This window comes from Podarcis erhardii, assembly GCF_964252035.2.
Source record: "Podarcis erhardii genome assembly, chromosome: 9".
NCBI lineage: Eukaryota > Metazoa > Chordata > Lepidosauria > Squamata > Lacertidae > Podarcis > Podarcis erhardii.
Genome location: NC_138512.1, coordinates 28661288 through 28678585, shown reverse-complemented (window position 1 = coordinate 28678585; position 17298 = coordinate 28661288). Strand labels below are relative to the sequence as shown.

Sequence of the window (17298 nt, the reverse complement as noted above, 5' to 3'; positions counted from 1 at the left end):
GGGAAGAGGTAATTCTGGAGGCTTCTGTTGAAATCAGTGTGTGTGTGTGTGTGTGTGTGTGTGTGGCTCAGTGTTTCTGTTGTTCTCCTGTACTCTTTGCACAATATCCCATTTCCTTCGAAAGAGATGTTTTTTACCAATATCACATTGGCAGCACCATAGTAGTGAAGTTAGAATTGCATCCTAAGTGTGTGTGTGTGTTCCTAAGTTTTCCATTTACTTTGGAGGAGATGTTTTTAACCAATGTTATCACTGGCATCATTATAGCAGTTACTGGGATTGGGACTGCAGCCTGTGCACGCTGCTGGATGCTTTTGTTATCTCATTCATTATCATTATTATTCTGATCACACTATCGGTGGCCTATTGAAATTAATAGTTCTAACTCAGTCATGGTTATTAAAAGCGGGTCTACTCTGAGCAAAATTCATTTGAATACCAAAGTGTGTGCAGACTTTTTTTTTGTGGGGAGGGGGCATCTCATAGCTTACCATTATAGCATATAGTGTCATGGTCTGGTTCACGGGCGATCAAAGTCCTGGCTGGGAACGTCAGGACCGGGGACGATATGGCGGGGTGGGAGCAGGAACAGGAGTCCAGAAGCCAGGAGTCAGGAAGCAAGGAGTCACGAAGTCAGGGGCCCGAGGATCAAGAAGCAAGGAGTCAAGGAGCCAAACGCAGCAAGGCAGGGAACATGTTGCTGTGGTAAAGAGCTGAAGGGAAATGCTGACCTTATATTCCTTCCTGGCTCTTGCCACCAGGTGCTGTGAGTTACCAATCAGCCTCACCTGTGCGGCCGCGCCTTGCCTCTTCAGAACAAACTTAGGAAGGCCCCAGTCCTTCAAAGTCCTACTGGTCACAGGGCCTGGCTCCCGCACACACTCCTGACACATAGTTTAGTAAGGTACTAAGTATTTGTAACAATGCAGTTCTTAAATTTTCACAGTATCTTTGCAAGATAGGGAGAAAACTAGTACACCTTGGCCATGCTCAGTGGCCCCATTGGCAATGCCCTCATGACCTCAACCAGGTCTAGTGGGCACTGCTGATACCATATCCCTTCTAATAATATCATTGCAACCTCAAGAAACATGGCCATGAAGGACCCTTCAGCAGTTAAAGACAACTTCTCAACATGAAAGGAAAAACTAGAGGGCTGTATAATTTGAGAGCCTTCTTAGGCACAGTGCTGTCTCAGAGATATCTCATAGAATCATAGAGTTGGAAGGGACCCTGAGGATCATCTCGTCCAACCCCTTGCAATGCAGGGATATACAGCCTTGAAATCTCAATTAGATGACAAGTGCCATATATGCCGAATAATTGCCCCTGCTTTCCCCCACCATGAGGCCACTTGCTGGGATAGCCACATTTCCCCCAAGCATGAGATGAATACACTCAGAAAAATGAGTTAAATGTTGGAACCGATTATGTAGCACTTCATGTGGATCCCAGTACATGAATACAAACCATTGGTGTACATGCAGCCTCAAATGGGAAGTGATCCTGATACTGTTGTTTAATGCTTTAAAAAAAAGCCCACCGCAAACTGGTAAACCAGACAAAAGTGGGAAGCTCTTTATGAGTGTGTAGGATAACATTCTGACAGTATCATGCATACAAAAAGATACTTCCTTACACATGAAATGCCACTTCTTTCATTTTCTGCCTTGAGTGGCAAGGCAAGGAAATGAAAGAACTTATTCCACTTTTTTTATTATTATTAATAGCTTAAAATAACTACAGCTTTTACCTTTTATTAAACATTCATATTTTGGAATGAATTATTATTAGTAGCAATAGTAATAGTATTATACCACCCTATGCCCACAGGTCTCAGGGTGGTTCACAATATAAAATCACAATATAAAATCACAAAAAAGTCCATAATACATACATTATATACTCACCCCTGTTACAGTTTTGGTCCCAATCAAAATAGCCGTAGTATGTTGTCTCTTAAGGAATAATCATGGCCTAATCATCTCTATCCATTACAGGTATGTGTGGTAGATTAATCAGTTACAGCTTTAGTATCAGAGTAAAATCTCTCTTCCCCTTCCAATTAGCCAGTGAAATTGAGTCAGGCTGGCCAAGAGAACAGAGAGCTGTGATCTCCTGTATTTTCTCATTTTTTGTAACAAACAAACAACCCTCACCTTGGGTGAAGTGATTCAGTTTAGGGCTGCAGAACAGTGTGGGGTGAAGGCCACAGTTATGTGGCACACATTCTAATGGGGAATACATGGCACAAATACAATTACATACCGTGCCTCCTAGGTTTTCCTAAGCTGGTGTGGAATCAAGGTATCCTGTCAACAACTTGCTTTTCTTATTCCTATCAAGCCATCGTGTATATTAATATGGATTCTGAGTCCATCCGACAAACCTCACTTTGCTGCAACGGCCCTGCAAAGTCGTAGAAGGAGAAGAAGAAGAAGAGTTTGGATTTGATATCCCGCTTTATCACTACCTGAAGGAGTCTCAAAGCGGCTAACAATCTCCTCTTCCTTAGTCCCCCACAAACAGCTCTTACTGTCAAACAGCTCTTACTGTCTTGATGGGATGGTTGCCTTTCCCTTGGTTTCCCTTGATGTTTTGCCTGCTGGGGTAAGTGCAGATATATTTATATAGTTTGGTATTATTTTCTGGTTTTAATTTTGTTATATATATATTTACTCTGGAGTTCCACATGATTAGCATCAGCAGCCCTGTGAAGGTTTTTTTAAAAAACCAGTCCTAATTCCATATATCTTCCCATTTAATCCAGGTTACTTTGGGGTGGGGATTGGATGGCATTTTGAGGAGAATGCATGCATGAGCAGCAAAATTAAAAATAAATAAATGCATGCATGAGCAGCAACAAGTCCATTGCCAATTATAGGGCAGTAGAGACCATTCTTCTGTGGCATTCTTCATAACCTGAGTGGTACTCTACCCTAAGCAAGGAATGCATATGGTGGAGGGAGAGGTTCCTCCCTGTTATATAAAAGGTAAAGGGACCCCTGACCACTAGGTCCAGTCGTGACTGACTCTGGGGTTGCGGTGCTCATCTCACTTTATTGGCCGAAGGAGCCGGCGTACAGCTTCTGGATCATGACTAAGCCGCTTCTGGTGAACCAGAGCAGCACATGGAAACACCGTTTACCTTTCCGCTGGAGTGGTACCTATTTATCTACTTGCACTTTGATGTGCTTTCAAACTGCTAGGTTGACAGGAGCAGGGACCGAGCGACGGGAGCTCACCTCGTCGTGGGGATTCAAACCGCTGACCTTCTCATCGGCAAGTCCTAGGCTCTGTGGTTTAACCCACAGCGCCACCCGTGTCCATTCCCTGTTATATAGATCAGGTCAATTCAATGGGCTGAATAAAGCATGATTAAAGATTTGTTTTCGTTGGCTGCATGCAGCATAAAGAAAACTGCTCTCAAACTCCCTAAGTGCTAAAGTAAGGGTATTTTCAATCCTGTTTACCCTGGCCTTTGACAACAGATATATGTATCTTATTCCTGTGGTTGTAATTTGTTTCAAACTGTTTTAATAATGAATTTAAGTTGCCATAGCCCAGCGTGGAATCTTGTAGAGAAGGGCAGGTAAGAAATCTAAATAATAATAATAATAATCCTCAGCATGCTTTAAAAACATGCTCCATTTGTGTGTGCAAGTGTGTTTTACCAAGAAAAGCAAATCTTCAAGGTGAAATTTTTGTTGTGGGTCACTTAACATGTGCTATCTGAAAGTTCTAAAGTGCAGAGGAGAACAAGGAAGTGAGCCAAACAGATGGGCTGTGCTTGAAGTTTGCAGAGCAGGAGGTGGGAAAACGAAAGTAGGAGGCTTGCTCCTTTCTTCCTGCTTTTCTTGCCACTTAAGTGTCCTGCCTTCTTTCCTTTGTTTCAGATGAGTCAGAATGTGCAGGCTTCTTTGAGTTCCTGGTATATTTAAGAGAAAGTTTTGGAGATAGTTAGCAAAGAACTGCAGTGCCAGGAATGTATTGATCAGCTTCTGAAGTTGCTTGAACAGAGTGGAGAACAATCAGGCTGCAAAGAAATATAAAGTAAGTATAATTATCATTGTAGTTATTTTTTGTGGGCCAGTTTTCAGAACAGAATTCCTTCATTCCTTCCAGCCTCCTGCAGGCCCTTCATTCATGCCTGAACTCAGTTTCAGTCTTGCAATTTTTAAAAAAGCATTGTATTCTAGTTGGAGTGCAAAAACAAAAAACAAACAAACAAACAAAAAAACCGGCATTCAAAGAGGGATGTTTAGAATGTTGTAGCAATTTTGGCAGACCTCAAAGGAAACTAAGCTGGAATAAAAATAGAAAAGGAAGCAACACACTTTTTCTCTGCAGTAACTCCACAGAAAAGAAACAAGTATTTGTTTTGAGAGTTTAGGAAGGTATATTCTGTATAGTCTGGTATTGCTCAAACTTTCTCCAGTTTGGGCAGCGGTGTGGATATACAGTTTGAGCCCATCCTTGCCAGAAATCAAGGTCTTTTGATTAAAAACAAGAAAAAGAGCTTAAAATCAAGAAGAGGCAGCCCCTTCCCAGGTCCCAAGAAGTAGATTGTTAAAGAAGAGGAGAGTTCCCCCGAAGGTTAACATGAAAATCCTAGCCACATTGTAATCTGCAATATTTATATTAACCTGTTTCAAGGGTCTTGTTCCCATGATCTGTGGTAGTGAAATCTAGTGTAGTGCATAATAATAATAATAATAATAATAATAATAATAATAATAATAATAATTTATTTATACCCTGCCCATCTGGCTGGGCCTCCCCAGCCACTCTGGGCAGCTTCCATAGAAACCAAAAATACAGTAAAATATCACACGTTAAAAACTTCCCTGAACAGGGCTGCCTTAAGATGTCTTCTGAATGTCAGGTAGTTATTTATCGCTTTGACATCTGATGGGAGAGCGTTCCACAGGGTGGGCGCCACTACCGAGAAGGCCCTCTGCCTGGTTCCCTGTAGCTTTGCTTCTCGCAATGAGGGAACCGCCAGAAAGCCCTCGGCGCTGGACCTCAGCGTCCGGGCAGAACGATGGGGGTGGAGACGCTCCTTCAGGTATACTGGACCGAGGCCGTTTAGGGCTTTAAAGGTCAGCACCAACACTTTGAATTGTGCTCAGAAACGTACTGGGAGCCAATGTAGGTCTTTCAAGACAGGTGTTATATGGTCTCGGCGGCCGCCCCCAGTCACAAGTCTAGCTGCCGCATTCTGGATTAGTTGTAGTTTCCGAGTCACCTTCAAAGGTAGCCCCACGTAGAGTGCATTGCAGTAGTCCAAGCGGGAGATAACCAGAGCATGCACCACTCTGGCGAGACAGTCCGCAGGCAGATAGGGTCTCAGTCTACGTACCAGATGGAGCTGGTAAACAGCTGCCCTGGACACAGATTTGACCTGTGCCTCCATGGACAGCTGTGAGTCCAAAATGACTCCCAGGCTGCGCACCTGGTCCTTCAGGGGCACAGTTACCCCATTCAGGACCAGGGAATCCTCCACACCTGCCCGCCTCCTGTCCCCCAAAAACAGTACTTCTGTCTTGTCAGGATTCAACCTCAATCTGTTAGCCGCCATCCATCCTCCAACCGCTTCCAGACACTCACACAGGACCTTCACCGCCTTCACTGGTTCTGATTTAAAAGAGAGGTAGAGCTGAGTATCATCCGCATACTGATGAACAACCAGCCCAAACCTCCTGATGATCTCTCCCAGCGGCTGCATGTAAATGTTGAAAAGCATGGGGGAGAGGACAGAACCCTGAGGCACCCCACAAGTGAGAGCCCAGGGGTCTGAACACTCATCCTCCACCACCACTTTCTGAACACGGCCCAGGAGGAAGGAGCGGAACCACTGTATAACAGTGCCCCCAGCTCCCAGCCCCTCAAGACGGTCCAGAAGGATGTTATGGTCGATGGTATCAAACGCCGTTGAGAGATCCAGCAGAACTAGGAAACAGCTCTCACCTTTGTCCCTAGCCCGCCGGAGATCATCAACCAGTGCGACCAGTCCTCTTAAAATCAGTGTTTGCTTCTGGGATGTTTACTGCTGAATAAAAACATGCAAAGGCTTCAGCTGAGGAGGTTCCAGATTTCAGGGTTCATAGCTGCAGCTGGAGAAGTTCAGTCCAGGTTTATTTAGGCTCTCTCCACTTGTTAGATCCTTCAGTATTTTGCAGGTGACAAGTGGTATACAGCAAAGACTCCGTGGCCATCCTTCCTTCTATTTTCAGTGTAACAAACTGCTGAAAGCACATTTCTGCCTGCTGGTGGAGTGTTGCCAGCTTACTAACCAATCCTTTGCTACTGTGCTTCAGTTGTGGCTTCCTGCAGATCACAATCGTGGTTAAATGGTCCCAAGTGCTGGAGGCTTGAAAAACTGGCAGCCCCGCTTGTTAAGAGGAATTGTTCAAGGGGAATTGCACACTCTTTTGAGGAAGACATTGGAAATTTAGGTTTGCACAACTAAAGTCCTATGTTTGGCCCAGTGCCACAAACCCACTTTTTTATTTAATGGACTTGTTGTTAGGAAAGTGATGGGGGAATTGCACACTGAAAAGTGTGGGCTGAGTGAATGATTAGCAGGGAGACATGTCAACACCCCTCAAGCAAATCTGTACGAATGTGCATTGTTATATAACTGCTCCAATAAGCAAATCAAGGTGAGGGTTCAGTATAGACTGGTCATAGTCTCCCCAGCTTTGAGTAAGCAAATCAGGATGAATGCTGAATAAGCAAGGTGCTCTGGATCAGCCTTTAGTTTGCAAAAGCCACTGGCTTCTGAAGCAGGATTGCTAGTCCCAACAGTTTCCTTTTTATGGTCAGCTTACTAATATAGTGGAAGGGTAGTCCTGGGTTGTAGTTGTTTTTTAAAGGCAAATTAGGGACTGTGATTTACCAAAGACAAGCACCAGAAAGCAGGAAGTGTGCCTTGCAGACAGATAAGGTACCAATGAAAAGTATTGGTAGGTCCCATCCTACCCTTCCAGTTTACATAGGATTTGTTTCAATTAGCCCCCTACTTCATTTCTCAGATTTTTATACTAGGGTTTCCAAAATTGTAATCCACGAGCTTCACTCAGGTGGTTTGCATTATATCTGTGGATTGGTGGCTGAAGACAGGAGATAGCACACCCGTCATGTTAAATGTCCATGTTGATTTTTAATTGCATATTTTTATTGCATATTTTATTTTTATATTGTAGATTGTATATTATTATTATTAAAACCCTGCCCATCTGGCTGGGTTATCCCAGCCACTCTTAGATCACAGTTTGAATTCTATGGCAGAAAAACCAAGACCCACAGCAATTTTCAAGTGCTCCATGAGAAAAAGTGTTTGAGAGCCACTGTTCTAAACCATACTGAACAGCCTTTTAGCCTAAGCTCCTGCTATACTTAAATCCTCTTTGCACTCATTAGCTTGTTGCATCTTACTGGATTCATGACAGCTACTCTACCCTTTTGGGGTCCTTAATTCTGCACTTCCTAACCCCTCTCCCCCAGACTGGTCCATGATGTGAATGACAAAAGATTAGTGCAAAGCCAGGACCTGTTGCTTCCCCTATTGTGTACAGAAGTGGCTCTGGGGAAATGGTCCTGGCTTTCCAAGATGAAATGATGAGTGAACATGCTTGGTAGCTTGCAAGCCTGTTTTCCAGTACGGTGCTGATGGTCTTTCAGAATGACATAAATTCTGATTCAGGTAAGCAGAACTCCATCATACCCAATGCAAAGGAAGCCATTTATGCTCCAAGCTATTAAAGTACATTCTTTCCCTCAAATAATTCTGGGCACTGTGGTTTACCTCTCACAGAGCTGGAATTCCCAGCAACGCTTAACAAACTACAGTGCCCAGAATGCTTTGAGCAGGGAAATTGCTTTGAATGTGCTTCAAAGGTATAAAGTGTACGCAGAAAACAGCATGATAAGCATTTGGGGTATAAGAATATTGCATCAAGGTTAACACTAGGATCTTTTTTAATAAACAGAACTTTGAAACTTGTGGCCATGAAACAAGGAGAGGAACTTAAAAGCAGATGTCAAACTGTTAAAGGCACTTTTGTATAGAATCCCCCCCCCCCCCTTCTTTCAGTATCAGGCACACATATTCAACACACTTACCCCCTGTAAGCCACACTGGTTATGCCGGTCCCAGTGCTTAAGCCTGCTAGTCAAAATACCCAGCTAGGCACCAGTGGGATCTGATGTGTGTGAGAGAAAATCAAAGCCAGCAATTGATTTGCTTAAATGTCCTAAGATATTTCCTTTCCTTTTGTTCAGCACTGCAGTTGAACCAAGGCTTTGTACACACAACTGTGGGTCCTGCCAAAAACATTGGCCACTTTCTACCTAGCCAATCTTATTTAATTTGTGCTACTTGAGGGGCAAGAAGAGATACCAAAGAAGTAGGGGGGAAGGCCCTTCCTTTGCTTCTTCACAATTTCTCTCTGTTTTCCATACATGCTTTCCTAAAAGCTAAACCTAAGTCACCACTTACGTTTCTGTTCTTTGGTGCACATTTAGCCCGTGTTTCCTACTGACCTCCTCTAGAAGGCAAACTGCTCAAGGGAGAGAACACATTTCCTTGGTATGACCTGACCTTACTCAGCTTTCCTACCTGTCATCTCACCTGGAGGAAATGCTTGGGAAGAGACAGATTTGAGCATACCATGGAGATGGATGAGGGAGAGGAAACATTCCTTCCCTCTCATTTATATATCCAGTATTCAACTTTCTCTATATGTGATCATTTAAGACACAAAGGATGGTAGTGTTAGGGTTGTCAGCTGTAGGTTAGATCAGTGTTTCCCAACCTTGGGCCTCCAGCTGTTTTTGGACTACAACTCCCATCATCCCTAGCTAGCAAGACCAGTGGTCAGGGATGATGGGAACTGTAGTTCAAAAACAGCTGGAGGCCCACGGTTGGGAAACACTGGGTTAGATGATGTACAGTGGTACCTCGGGTTATAGATGCTTCAGGTTACATACGCTTCAGGTTACAGACTCCGCTAACCCAGAAATAGTGCTTCAGGATGAGAACAGAAATCAGGCTCCAGCGGCGCGGCAGCAGCAGGAGGCTCCATTAGCTAAAGTGGTGCTTCAGGTTAAGAACAGTTTCAGGTTAAGTACGGACCTCTGGAATGAATTAAGTACTTAACCTGAGGTACCACTGTATCTCAGAAATATAAATTATTGAGCCTTACTTGCATTTCTTCAGCCTGTATTTTATTTTATCTATTGAAAAGCAAACATTAATGTTAAATGTGCACCTTCTTTTTCAGGAAAATGAGGAAGCCTTTTATTTATTGGATATGCTTGTCTTTCACCCTCTTGACCATCTGGGTTCACTGTGAATCAGCTGGGAGCGTTTGCAAAATTACAGATAGTACAGCAGACTGTAGTCATTTAAAGTTGACTCAGATTCCCTCTGATCTCCCAACCAACATAACAGTTTTGGATCTTTCCCATAACCAGCTAAAAACACTTCCACCTGCAAACCTTACAAAGTATGGACAGCTTGTTTACTTAGATGTAGGATTCAACACCATCTCTAAACTGCACCAAGAACTGTGTTTGAATTTGCCTTTGTTAAAAGTTCTGAAGCTGGGACATAATCAGCTGCATAAATTTCCTGACGATGTTTTTATTCACTGTGGCAATCTGAAAGAACTTAATTTGGGATTCAATATACTGGAAATAAAAAATGAGCCTTTCATCAATCTGAAGGTAAGAAGCAACTTTCACCTGTGATTTTGCACATGAACTTGGATGATGGCCGAGTCAAATTCAGATCACCAGGGAAGAGGGGTGGGTAAGACATGTCAGTAAGTAGTTGCCTTACACAAAATCAGATCATGGATCCATCTGTCTGGCTAATCGTTATTTTTTACTGGCAGCACTTATCCAATTTATCAAGTAGAGGTATTTTCCAGATGGGCCTGAGATCCTTTATTCAAAGATTCCAGGATTCAACCTAAAGATGAGTACACAACGAAATAAATACTCTTATATATGCCTCCTCCTTGTCATTAGAGCCTATAAGGGACACGGGTGGTGCTGTGGTCTAAACCACTGAGTCTCTTGAGCTTGCTGATGAGAAGGTCAGCGGTTCAAATCCATGTGATGGGGTGAGCTCCTGTTACTCTCTCCCAGCTTCTGCCAACCTAGAAGTTTGAAAGCATACCATTTATTGTCCAGGTTCAAGGACGAGCCACTGGACCTTAAAACAGCTATCCCTTACAGGATTGAATCTGCAACTTTGGCATATTATCAGCACCACACTCTAACCAACTGAGTTATCCAGCTGAAATCCTAGAATTAAATTCACTCAAAATACATACAAACTTCTAGGACCTGTCTACCTAGCACATTTGAATTAGTTTCACCTTTCATGACTTCTCCTGAGGAATCCTAAACTTGTCATTTGTGAATACAAATGTAAATTCTTTGCACACAGAGAGAAAAAGAGAAAATTAAGCACAATCCCCATGTATCCTGTGAAGAAAGAAAGTTTGAAAGCTATAGTATTGAAATACATTTAGTGGATAAAGATATCATCCATCCTTTCCCATGATAGAATTATTATATTTTATTTCATGACACCTAAGGATTACAAGCTTAAAAGGGTGATAGCGTTAACTGATAAAACTTGATGCAATCTGAAACAGCGTTTCAAACATGCTGTAGTCATCGTTTGACATGTTCTAACCAGACAGTGTAAAACTGAGTTTAAAAGCTATGCAGTCAGTTGTGAGATGAGGGAAAAGACATAACTTTCTCCTCCTTTGTCTTCCTCAGAAATTGAGTTTGCTCGATGTCTCTCACAATCATTTAAGTACTCCCAGACTAGGCTCCCAGCAACAGCTGGAGAGTCTTCAGGAACTTGTGATGTCTCAGAATAAAATTACTGAATTGAGGAAAGAAGACCTAGACTTTCTTAGAAACTCTTCGTTAAAAAAACTGGACTTGTCATCAAACCCCCCAATGCAGGTAAATGTCATACAACTGGGCTTGTTTTATTGATGTTAGTTGTACAGATGTTAGTTGTATTCAGTTAGGATAACCTTAGCAGGCTATAATACTGGTTTGTGTTATTTAAAAATGAATTTGATAAATGAGTAGTTGTTTAAATACCTTATAGGTAAAAATACTAATATATTCGCTGTTTTCTTTATATGATTGGCAGCTTAAAGAATTTTGATTAGCATGTCCTGTTGCATAAGAGGGAACACAGCTTACATAGAGTTGAAACTAAATACAGTGGTACCTCGGGTTAAGTACTTAATTCGTTCTGGAGGTCTGTTCTTAACCTGAAACTGTTCTTAACGTGAAGCACCACTTTAGCTAATAGGGCCTCCTGTTGCCGCTGGAACACGATTTCTGTTCTCATCCTGAAGCAAAGTTCTTAACCCGAGGTACTATTTCTGGGTTAGCGGAGTCTGTAACCTGAAGCATATGTATCCTGAACCGTATGTAACCTGAGGTACCACTGTATGAACAAGTTGAAGATAAGCAATGAATTAGAATTACTATGAATTTTTGGACAATGTCTGGAAAGAGCCCTGCCTCCCAGTTTTCTCTTTCATTTTCCTTGTGGCCATGGTGGCTGGACTGTTTTCATCCAGCCCACAGTGATTCAGCTGTTGCTACTGCAAGAACAAGAGAGAAGACTGGAAGACAGTTAGCTCAGAGGCCCAACCACAGGCCACAATGGCTAGAACATCTTTCCAGAAGAACACCTGTGGTTGTGGTCTTGTGCATGTGCCTGCCAACCTGCTTGTCTCTCTTCATCTGAGGGCTGGGTTCCTGCAGGCTGGATGTGATATGGGAAGAAAGAAAGGGCCCCCCCAAGGTGGCATGGTGCCTGTAAACTGTGCACCCTTACAGAAAGGCCCAATGGGAACAATGCTACATTATGACAAATACTGTTTTTCCCCAACAAAATTCTGCCATTAATCAGTCACACACATCCCGAAACAGAATAAGCTGAATATTTCAGTCCAGGGCTAATTTCATGCAGCCACTGATTTTGTAACCCCATTGTTTTGTATCTTTCTAGTTTCATCCAGGATGTTTCCGTGCTATTGGTAATCTCTATGGTCTTCTCCTTGACAATGTTCCATTGGGACCTGATCGCACAAAGAATCTTAGTTCCGAATTATCAGGAACAAGAATTCAGAATCTTTCACTGAGCCATGTGCAGCTTTCACAGATTTCCAACTCAACTTTCAGTGGAATGAAAGAAACAAACCTCACAATTTTAGACCTATCTAAAAATGATTTGTCTCACATTGAAAATGGTTCTTTTGTCTATTTTGAAAATTTAGAGAGTTTGAATCTAATGAATAATAATATTAGATATATATATTCTCATTCCCTCTATGGGTTGCACAATGTAAATTATCTGAATTTGAAAAACTCTAATATAAAAAAAATTAATGATTCTGCTTTCCAGTGGTTAAAACATTTAGAGTGCCTTATTATGGATGGCAATAAACTTCTGGAAATTACCCCTAATACATTTAAAGGTTTAGAAAATTTGAAAAACTTGAGTTTAAGCGAGTGCAATCTGACTGTAGTAACAGAGAAAACCTTTTCATCTCTTGCTAATTCTTCATTGCAGTTTCTCAACCTAACAAAATGTGGAATCACTTATATGAAGGCTGGGGCCTTTTCTTGGTTGGGACAATTAACATCTCTGGATTTAGGTTTAAATAATATTAAGCAGGACCTCACTGGCCATGAATTTCAAGGTCTCAGTAATATTGAGACTCTCTATCTTTCTTACAATAGTCATCTGAATTTGACAAGTGAATCATTCACTTTCACTCCAACCCTTAGAAAGCTGAGACTCAGAAAGGTTGGTTGCAGTAATCTTGCCATCTCTCCCTCACCATTTCGTAAGTTAAGCAATTTGACTATCCTAGATCTTGGTAACAACAACATAGCTAATATGAGAGAGGAGATATTTGATGGACTCCACCAGCTTGAAATTCTGGATTTGCAGCATAATAATCTGGATCGACTGTGGAAGCATGCCAACCCAGATGGCCCTGTTCTGTTCTTAAAAGGTCTTAGAAACCTGCGTTTACTTGATTTAGAATCCAATGGCTTTGATGAGATTCCAGGAAAGGCTTTCAGTGGCTTATCTCAATTAAGAAGCTTGAATTTCGGAAAAAATAACTTTAATTTGTTTCCAAAGTTTGTCTTCGATGAACTGGCATCTCTGAGCTCACTCTTCCTAGAGAAGAACCTTATCACGGCTGTTGACGAAAAAGTGTTTGGGCGAATTTTCACAAATCTGAAGGAAATAAATATGGAGGGCAATCCTTTCGACTGCACTTGTGACAGTATAGCTTGGTTTGTTAACTGGCTCAATGGAAGCATAACATATATCCAAGGATTAAATAATTATATCTGCAACACCCCTTCTAAATATCATGCTAACAGGATTACACAGTTTGATACCTCACCCTGTGATAGTGCACCCTTTAAATTGGTCTACATTGTGAGCACTTCTTTGGTACTGCTCCTCATCTTTGTAGTCCTACTCGTCCACTTTGAAGGGTGGAGAATCAAATTTCTCTGGAGTGTGACTGTAAACAGAGTCTTTGGCCACAGAGAATTAGACAGGCCACTGCTACAGTTTGATTATGATGCCTATATCATTCATGCCAAAAAAGACAGGAACTGGGTATCCAAAAACTTTATTCCTCTTGAAGAAAACAGTCAACCAGAAATTAGGTTTTGCTTGGAAGAACGAGATTTTGAAGCTGGGATATCTGAATTCGAAGCAATCATCGACAGTATAAAAAGGAGCAGGAAAATTATATTTGTTGTAACTGAACATCTCTTAAAAGATCCATGGTGCAAAAGGTAAGCTAAAATTATTTTAATAACTGACATTCCATTGTTTGTTGTTGTTTTTAGAGCATGTCTTCACTACCATCTTAAACTAGCTTCCAACCTTTAAATTGGTGTGATTCTCAGTCAAAGAATCTTTGGGGGAAACGAGGAATGCAGTGTCAGTTTCCTGCCACAGTTTCTGGGACTTTTAGCTTCTGTCCCAGTCCCCAGGTGGAAAAGATGTTCTGTAAGGGCCCTAAGAGGCTGGGAAAGGAGAAGATAGTGGTGGAAGTCTTATAAGGTGGTGCAAATCTTACAAGGTCTTTGAGCTTTTGGGAAATTTTATTAGGACACTCACAAAGCCTTGACCCCTTGTGGGCTGTACTTTTGCATGCACACTTGTACAGGAAAAAGTGAATTATAAAATTGGAAATAAATGGTTAAATTGTTGCAAACTCAAAACTGGAAACACAACGATTCAAATAACAATTTCAACTGATGTATTTTCTTGGTGTCTCAAATGCCTTAAATCCATTCTTCCTTTTGTGAGCAATAATAGGTGATAATATATTGCACTGTACCAAGTCTCTTTGCAGGCAATCCATATGTCGCACTCAGATTGTCAGGACTCAAGAATCGGGAACCATCCCTGAGGATAATAACTATTTGCTCTTGCAACTAGGGTTTGAGAGGTCACAAGCTGGAGGTGGGACCACTCTCATATATTTAGGGAAGGTTGCAAACAGAGGTGGCAGTGTTCGTGCATTTAGAGTAAGGGCAATGCTTCCGGCATTCAGTCCAAATTATTTGATCTTGTCACATAGCCAAAACGTATTAGCTACAGGGCATCATAACATTTGCATGATTGTTGCAAGATCCTTCCTTGACTGGCTGTGGCATGAAGAAGCTGTGGCTTAAAACAAAATGTGGCTTCAAAGCAGTTGCAGGTTGTTCCCAAGCTGTCCTTGACTTCTCTTTCATAATTGCTTGCATGCGGTTCATGGCAGAATCTCAACACTTCTGGAAACAGTTTTCATGGAAAAAATGATCACTGCCTCTCAGCCTAACCTCTACCTCACAGGGTTGCTATGGGGTAGAACCATGGGCACCATAAGTAGAGTGCAATTATAATCACACCCTCAGCTAAAAACAAGACCACCTGAATACCCTATTCCAGGGGTCAGCAAACGTTTTCAGCAGGGGGCCAGTCCACTGCCCCTCAGACCTTGTGGGGGGCTGGACTATATTTTAGAGGGGGGGAGGGAATGAACGGATTCCTATGCCCCACAAATAACCCAGAGATGCATTTTAAATAAAAGGGCACATTCTACTCATGTAAAAACACGCTGATTCCAGGACCGTCCACGGGCTGGATTTAGAAGCCGATTGGGCCAGGTCCGGCCCCAGGGCGTTAGTTTGCCTACCCATGCCCTATTCTGTGAACATTGATTGTTTTTGTTAGCATTTTGCCATTGACTCAGAGTCACTACATCGTAAGAGAAAATGAACAATTGCATACATTTGTAAGTGAAATATTGTCATGTCCCAAATTAGCTCTCATCCCCTTTGTCTTCTGTCCAGGTTCAAAGTGTATCATGCCATACAGCAAGCCATTGAACAGAGTCGGGATTCCATCATTCTAGTTTTTCGGCATGACATTCCTGATTACAAATTGAAAAACGCACTCTGCTTACGAAGAGCGATGTTCAAATCTCGCTGCATCTTGGAGTGGCCAGTACAGAAAGACCGTCATGGTGCATTTTACCAGCAGTTAAAATTGGCACTTAAAACTAGTAGCAGGGTACTATGACATTTTTAAAAGGATTACAGTAAATTATTTTGTATTCTTGAATTAGCAGTCAAAATGCTACCCAAAATATATAATATGAATGCAGGAAAAATATAAATTGTTACCTAATGAATGTAGAACTTTCCAAAGTGTTCTAGAGGATAGAGATAGTAGCCTCAACATCCCTCCTCATCACCCCATAGGAGGAGACAGAGACTTGAAAGGGAAAATCATTTACCCAGCCAGATGAGAGCTCTGTTTAACGCCCTCTGCTGTGTCTTCTTCCCACAGGAGAAAAGTTGTTCTACAGCAGGCAGTCTTGATACCTCTTGCTGGAAAATACAGGGCTTGGAGGCAGAAAATGTAGATAAGGCTTGATGCCTAGGGTAGATAATGGTATGACAGTTAAATAATATATGGTGGATTGGCTGTCTCTTGTGATAGTTAATAGGCATATAGAGTTAACAGGTTTATAATAATGTATCTGTATTGTTGAAAAAAAAGTTTGTTTAAAAAAATGTTATGTAGTTTTTCATTCTGAGCTTTCAATGCTGACTCACCTCATTTCTTCTCATCCCTTCCCCTCCCTATTTTACTCAGAATAGAGCTGAAATTAATGGATCCAACCTCATGTTCATTGGTTTCAGTGGGTCTACTCTGTGTGAAACTTAGTTGTTTACTGCTTATATTCTCTGGGAAATAGGCATGAGTACCCCTGCCTACTCTACATTTTGATTCATGCTTCATCTAGCAAATCACCTGGAATAGACAAAAGGTGTGAGTGATCAGCTCACTCAACAGAGGAGAGATTTATGACTGTACAGGTTATCAAAGTGTCTCTGTGTGTGTAGGACTAAGGGGATTCCTTCTCAATCTCTTTGGCTTTGGCACATACAAAATAGGGCAACCAAAAAGAAAGAGATAAGTTCAATTACTTTATCACTATGGTCCCTTAGTAAATCCAGTGTAAACAAATTTGGGGAAAGCAGGCATTACCACACAGGGTCTCTTATTTTGTTACTAAAGAAACTCATTTTTGTATATTCATTTCAATATATTTTGTATATTTCTTTCGGTATTAGAAGCCACAATTTTGGGAGCATCTATGGACTCTCATTAGGACAGCGTCAAGTCTATATATTTTCACTATATTTTTCTCCTTTCTGTTCAGATTCAGTGTTAAATATATGCTAATCAAGAAGACCTGTTTATGACCTGATTAAGAAGATACATATTTCAAACCATACAGTAACTACATGCACATATATTAAAAATATATAATGTTTTATACTTACTTGAATGAACTCCCCCAGCTTTGGTACATAGTGACAGGTTGTAAATATTCTACAGTGGTGCCCCGCAAGACGAATGCCTCGCAAGACGGAAAACTCGCTAGACGAAAGAGTTTTCCGTTTTGGAGGTGCTTCGCAAAACGAATTTCCTATGAGCTTGCTTCGCAAGACGAAAATGTCTTGCGAGTTCCTGCGGGGGTTTTTTCCTCCCCCCCCCTTTTTCTAAGCCGCTAAGCCGCTTATCCACTAAAAGCCGCTAATAGCGCTAATCCGCTAAGCCGTCAATGGGCTTGCTTCGCAAGACGAAAAAACCGCTAGACGAAGAGAATCGTGGAACGGATTCTTTTCGTCTTGCGAGGCACCACT

The 17298-nt window shown here is 41.8% G+C and overlaps 2 protein-coding genes across 7 annotated transcripts in view; one reads left to right on the top strand and one right to left on the bottom strand.

The window, feature by feature from the left end:
* The window catches only part of LOC309349680 (uncharacterized protein), an 85811-nt gene extending 68830 nt beyond the window's left edge, over window positions 1-16981 (bottom strand). For 2 of the 5 annotated variants that reach the window (XR_014160074.1, XR_014160075.1), the window contains exons 1-2: window positions 3675-3780; window positions 2269-2409 (exon numbers count right to left, since the gene is read on the bottom strand). The gene's annotated coding sequence lies outside the window, so the exon portion shown is untranslated. Of the gene's footprint in view, window positions 1-491; window positions 1101-2268; window positions 2410-3674; window positions 3929-15765 lie in introns of those variants that run through there. The other 3 variants (XR_014160072.1, XR_014160073.1, XR_014160076.1) reach the window with 3 other exon arrangements.
* Window positions 3914-15768, top strand: TLR3 (toll like receptor 3). Of its 2 annotated transcripts, XM_081875705.1 has the most exons (5): window positions 3914-4053; window positions 9288-9732; window positions 10804-10995; window positions 12065-13881; window positions 15433-15768. In XM_081875705.1, exons 2-5 carry the CDS (start codon window positions 9292-9294, stop codon window positions 15659-15661), a joined length of 2679 nt encoding a protein of 892 aa, XP_081731831.1. In that variant the 5' UTR covers window positions 3914-4053; window positions 9288-9291; the 3' UTR covers window positions 15662-15768. The 2 variants fall into 2 exon arrangements, with proteins under 2 accessions (XP_081731831.1, XP_081731830.1); XM_081875704.1 differs by lacking the exon at window positions 3914-4053 and having other exon boundaries at window positions 9253-9732.
* Window positions 16982-17298: the final 317 nt, after the last annotated feature.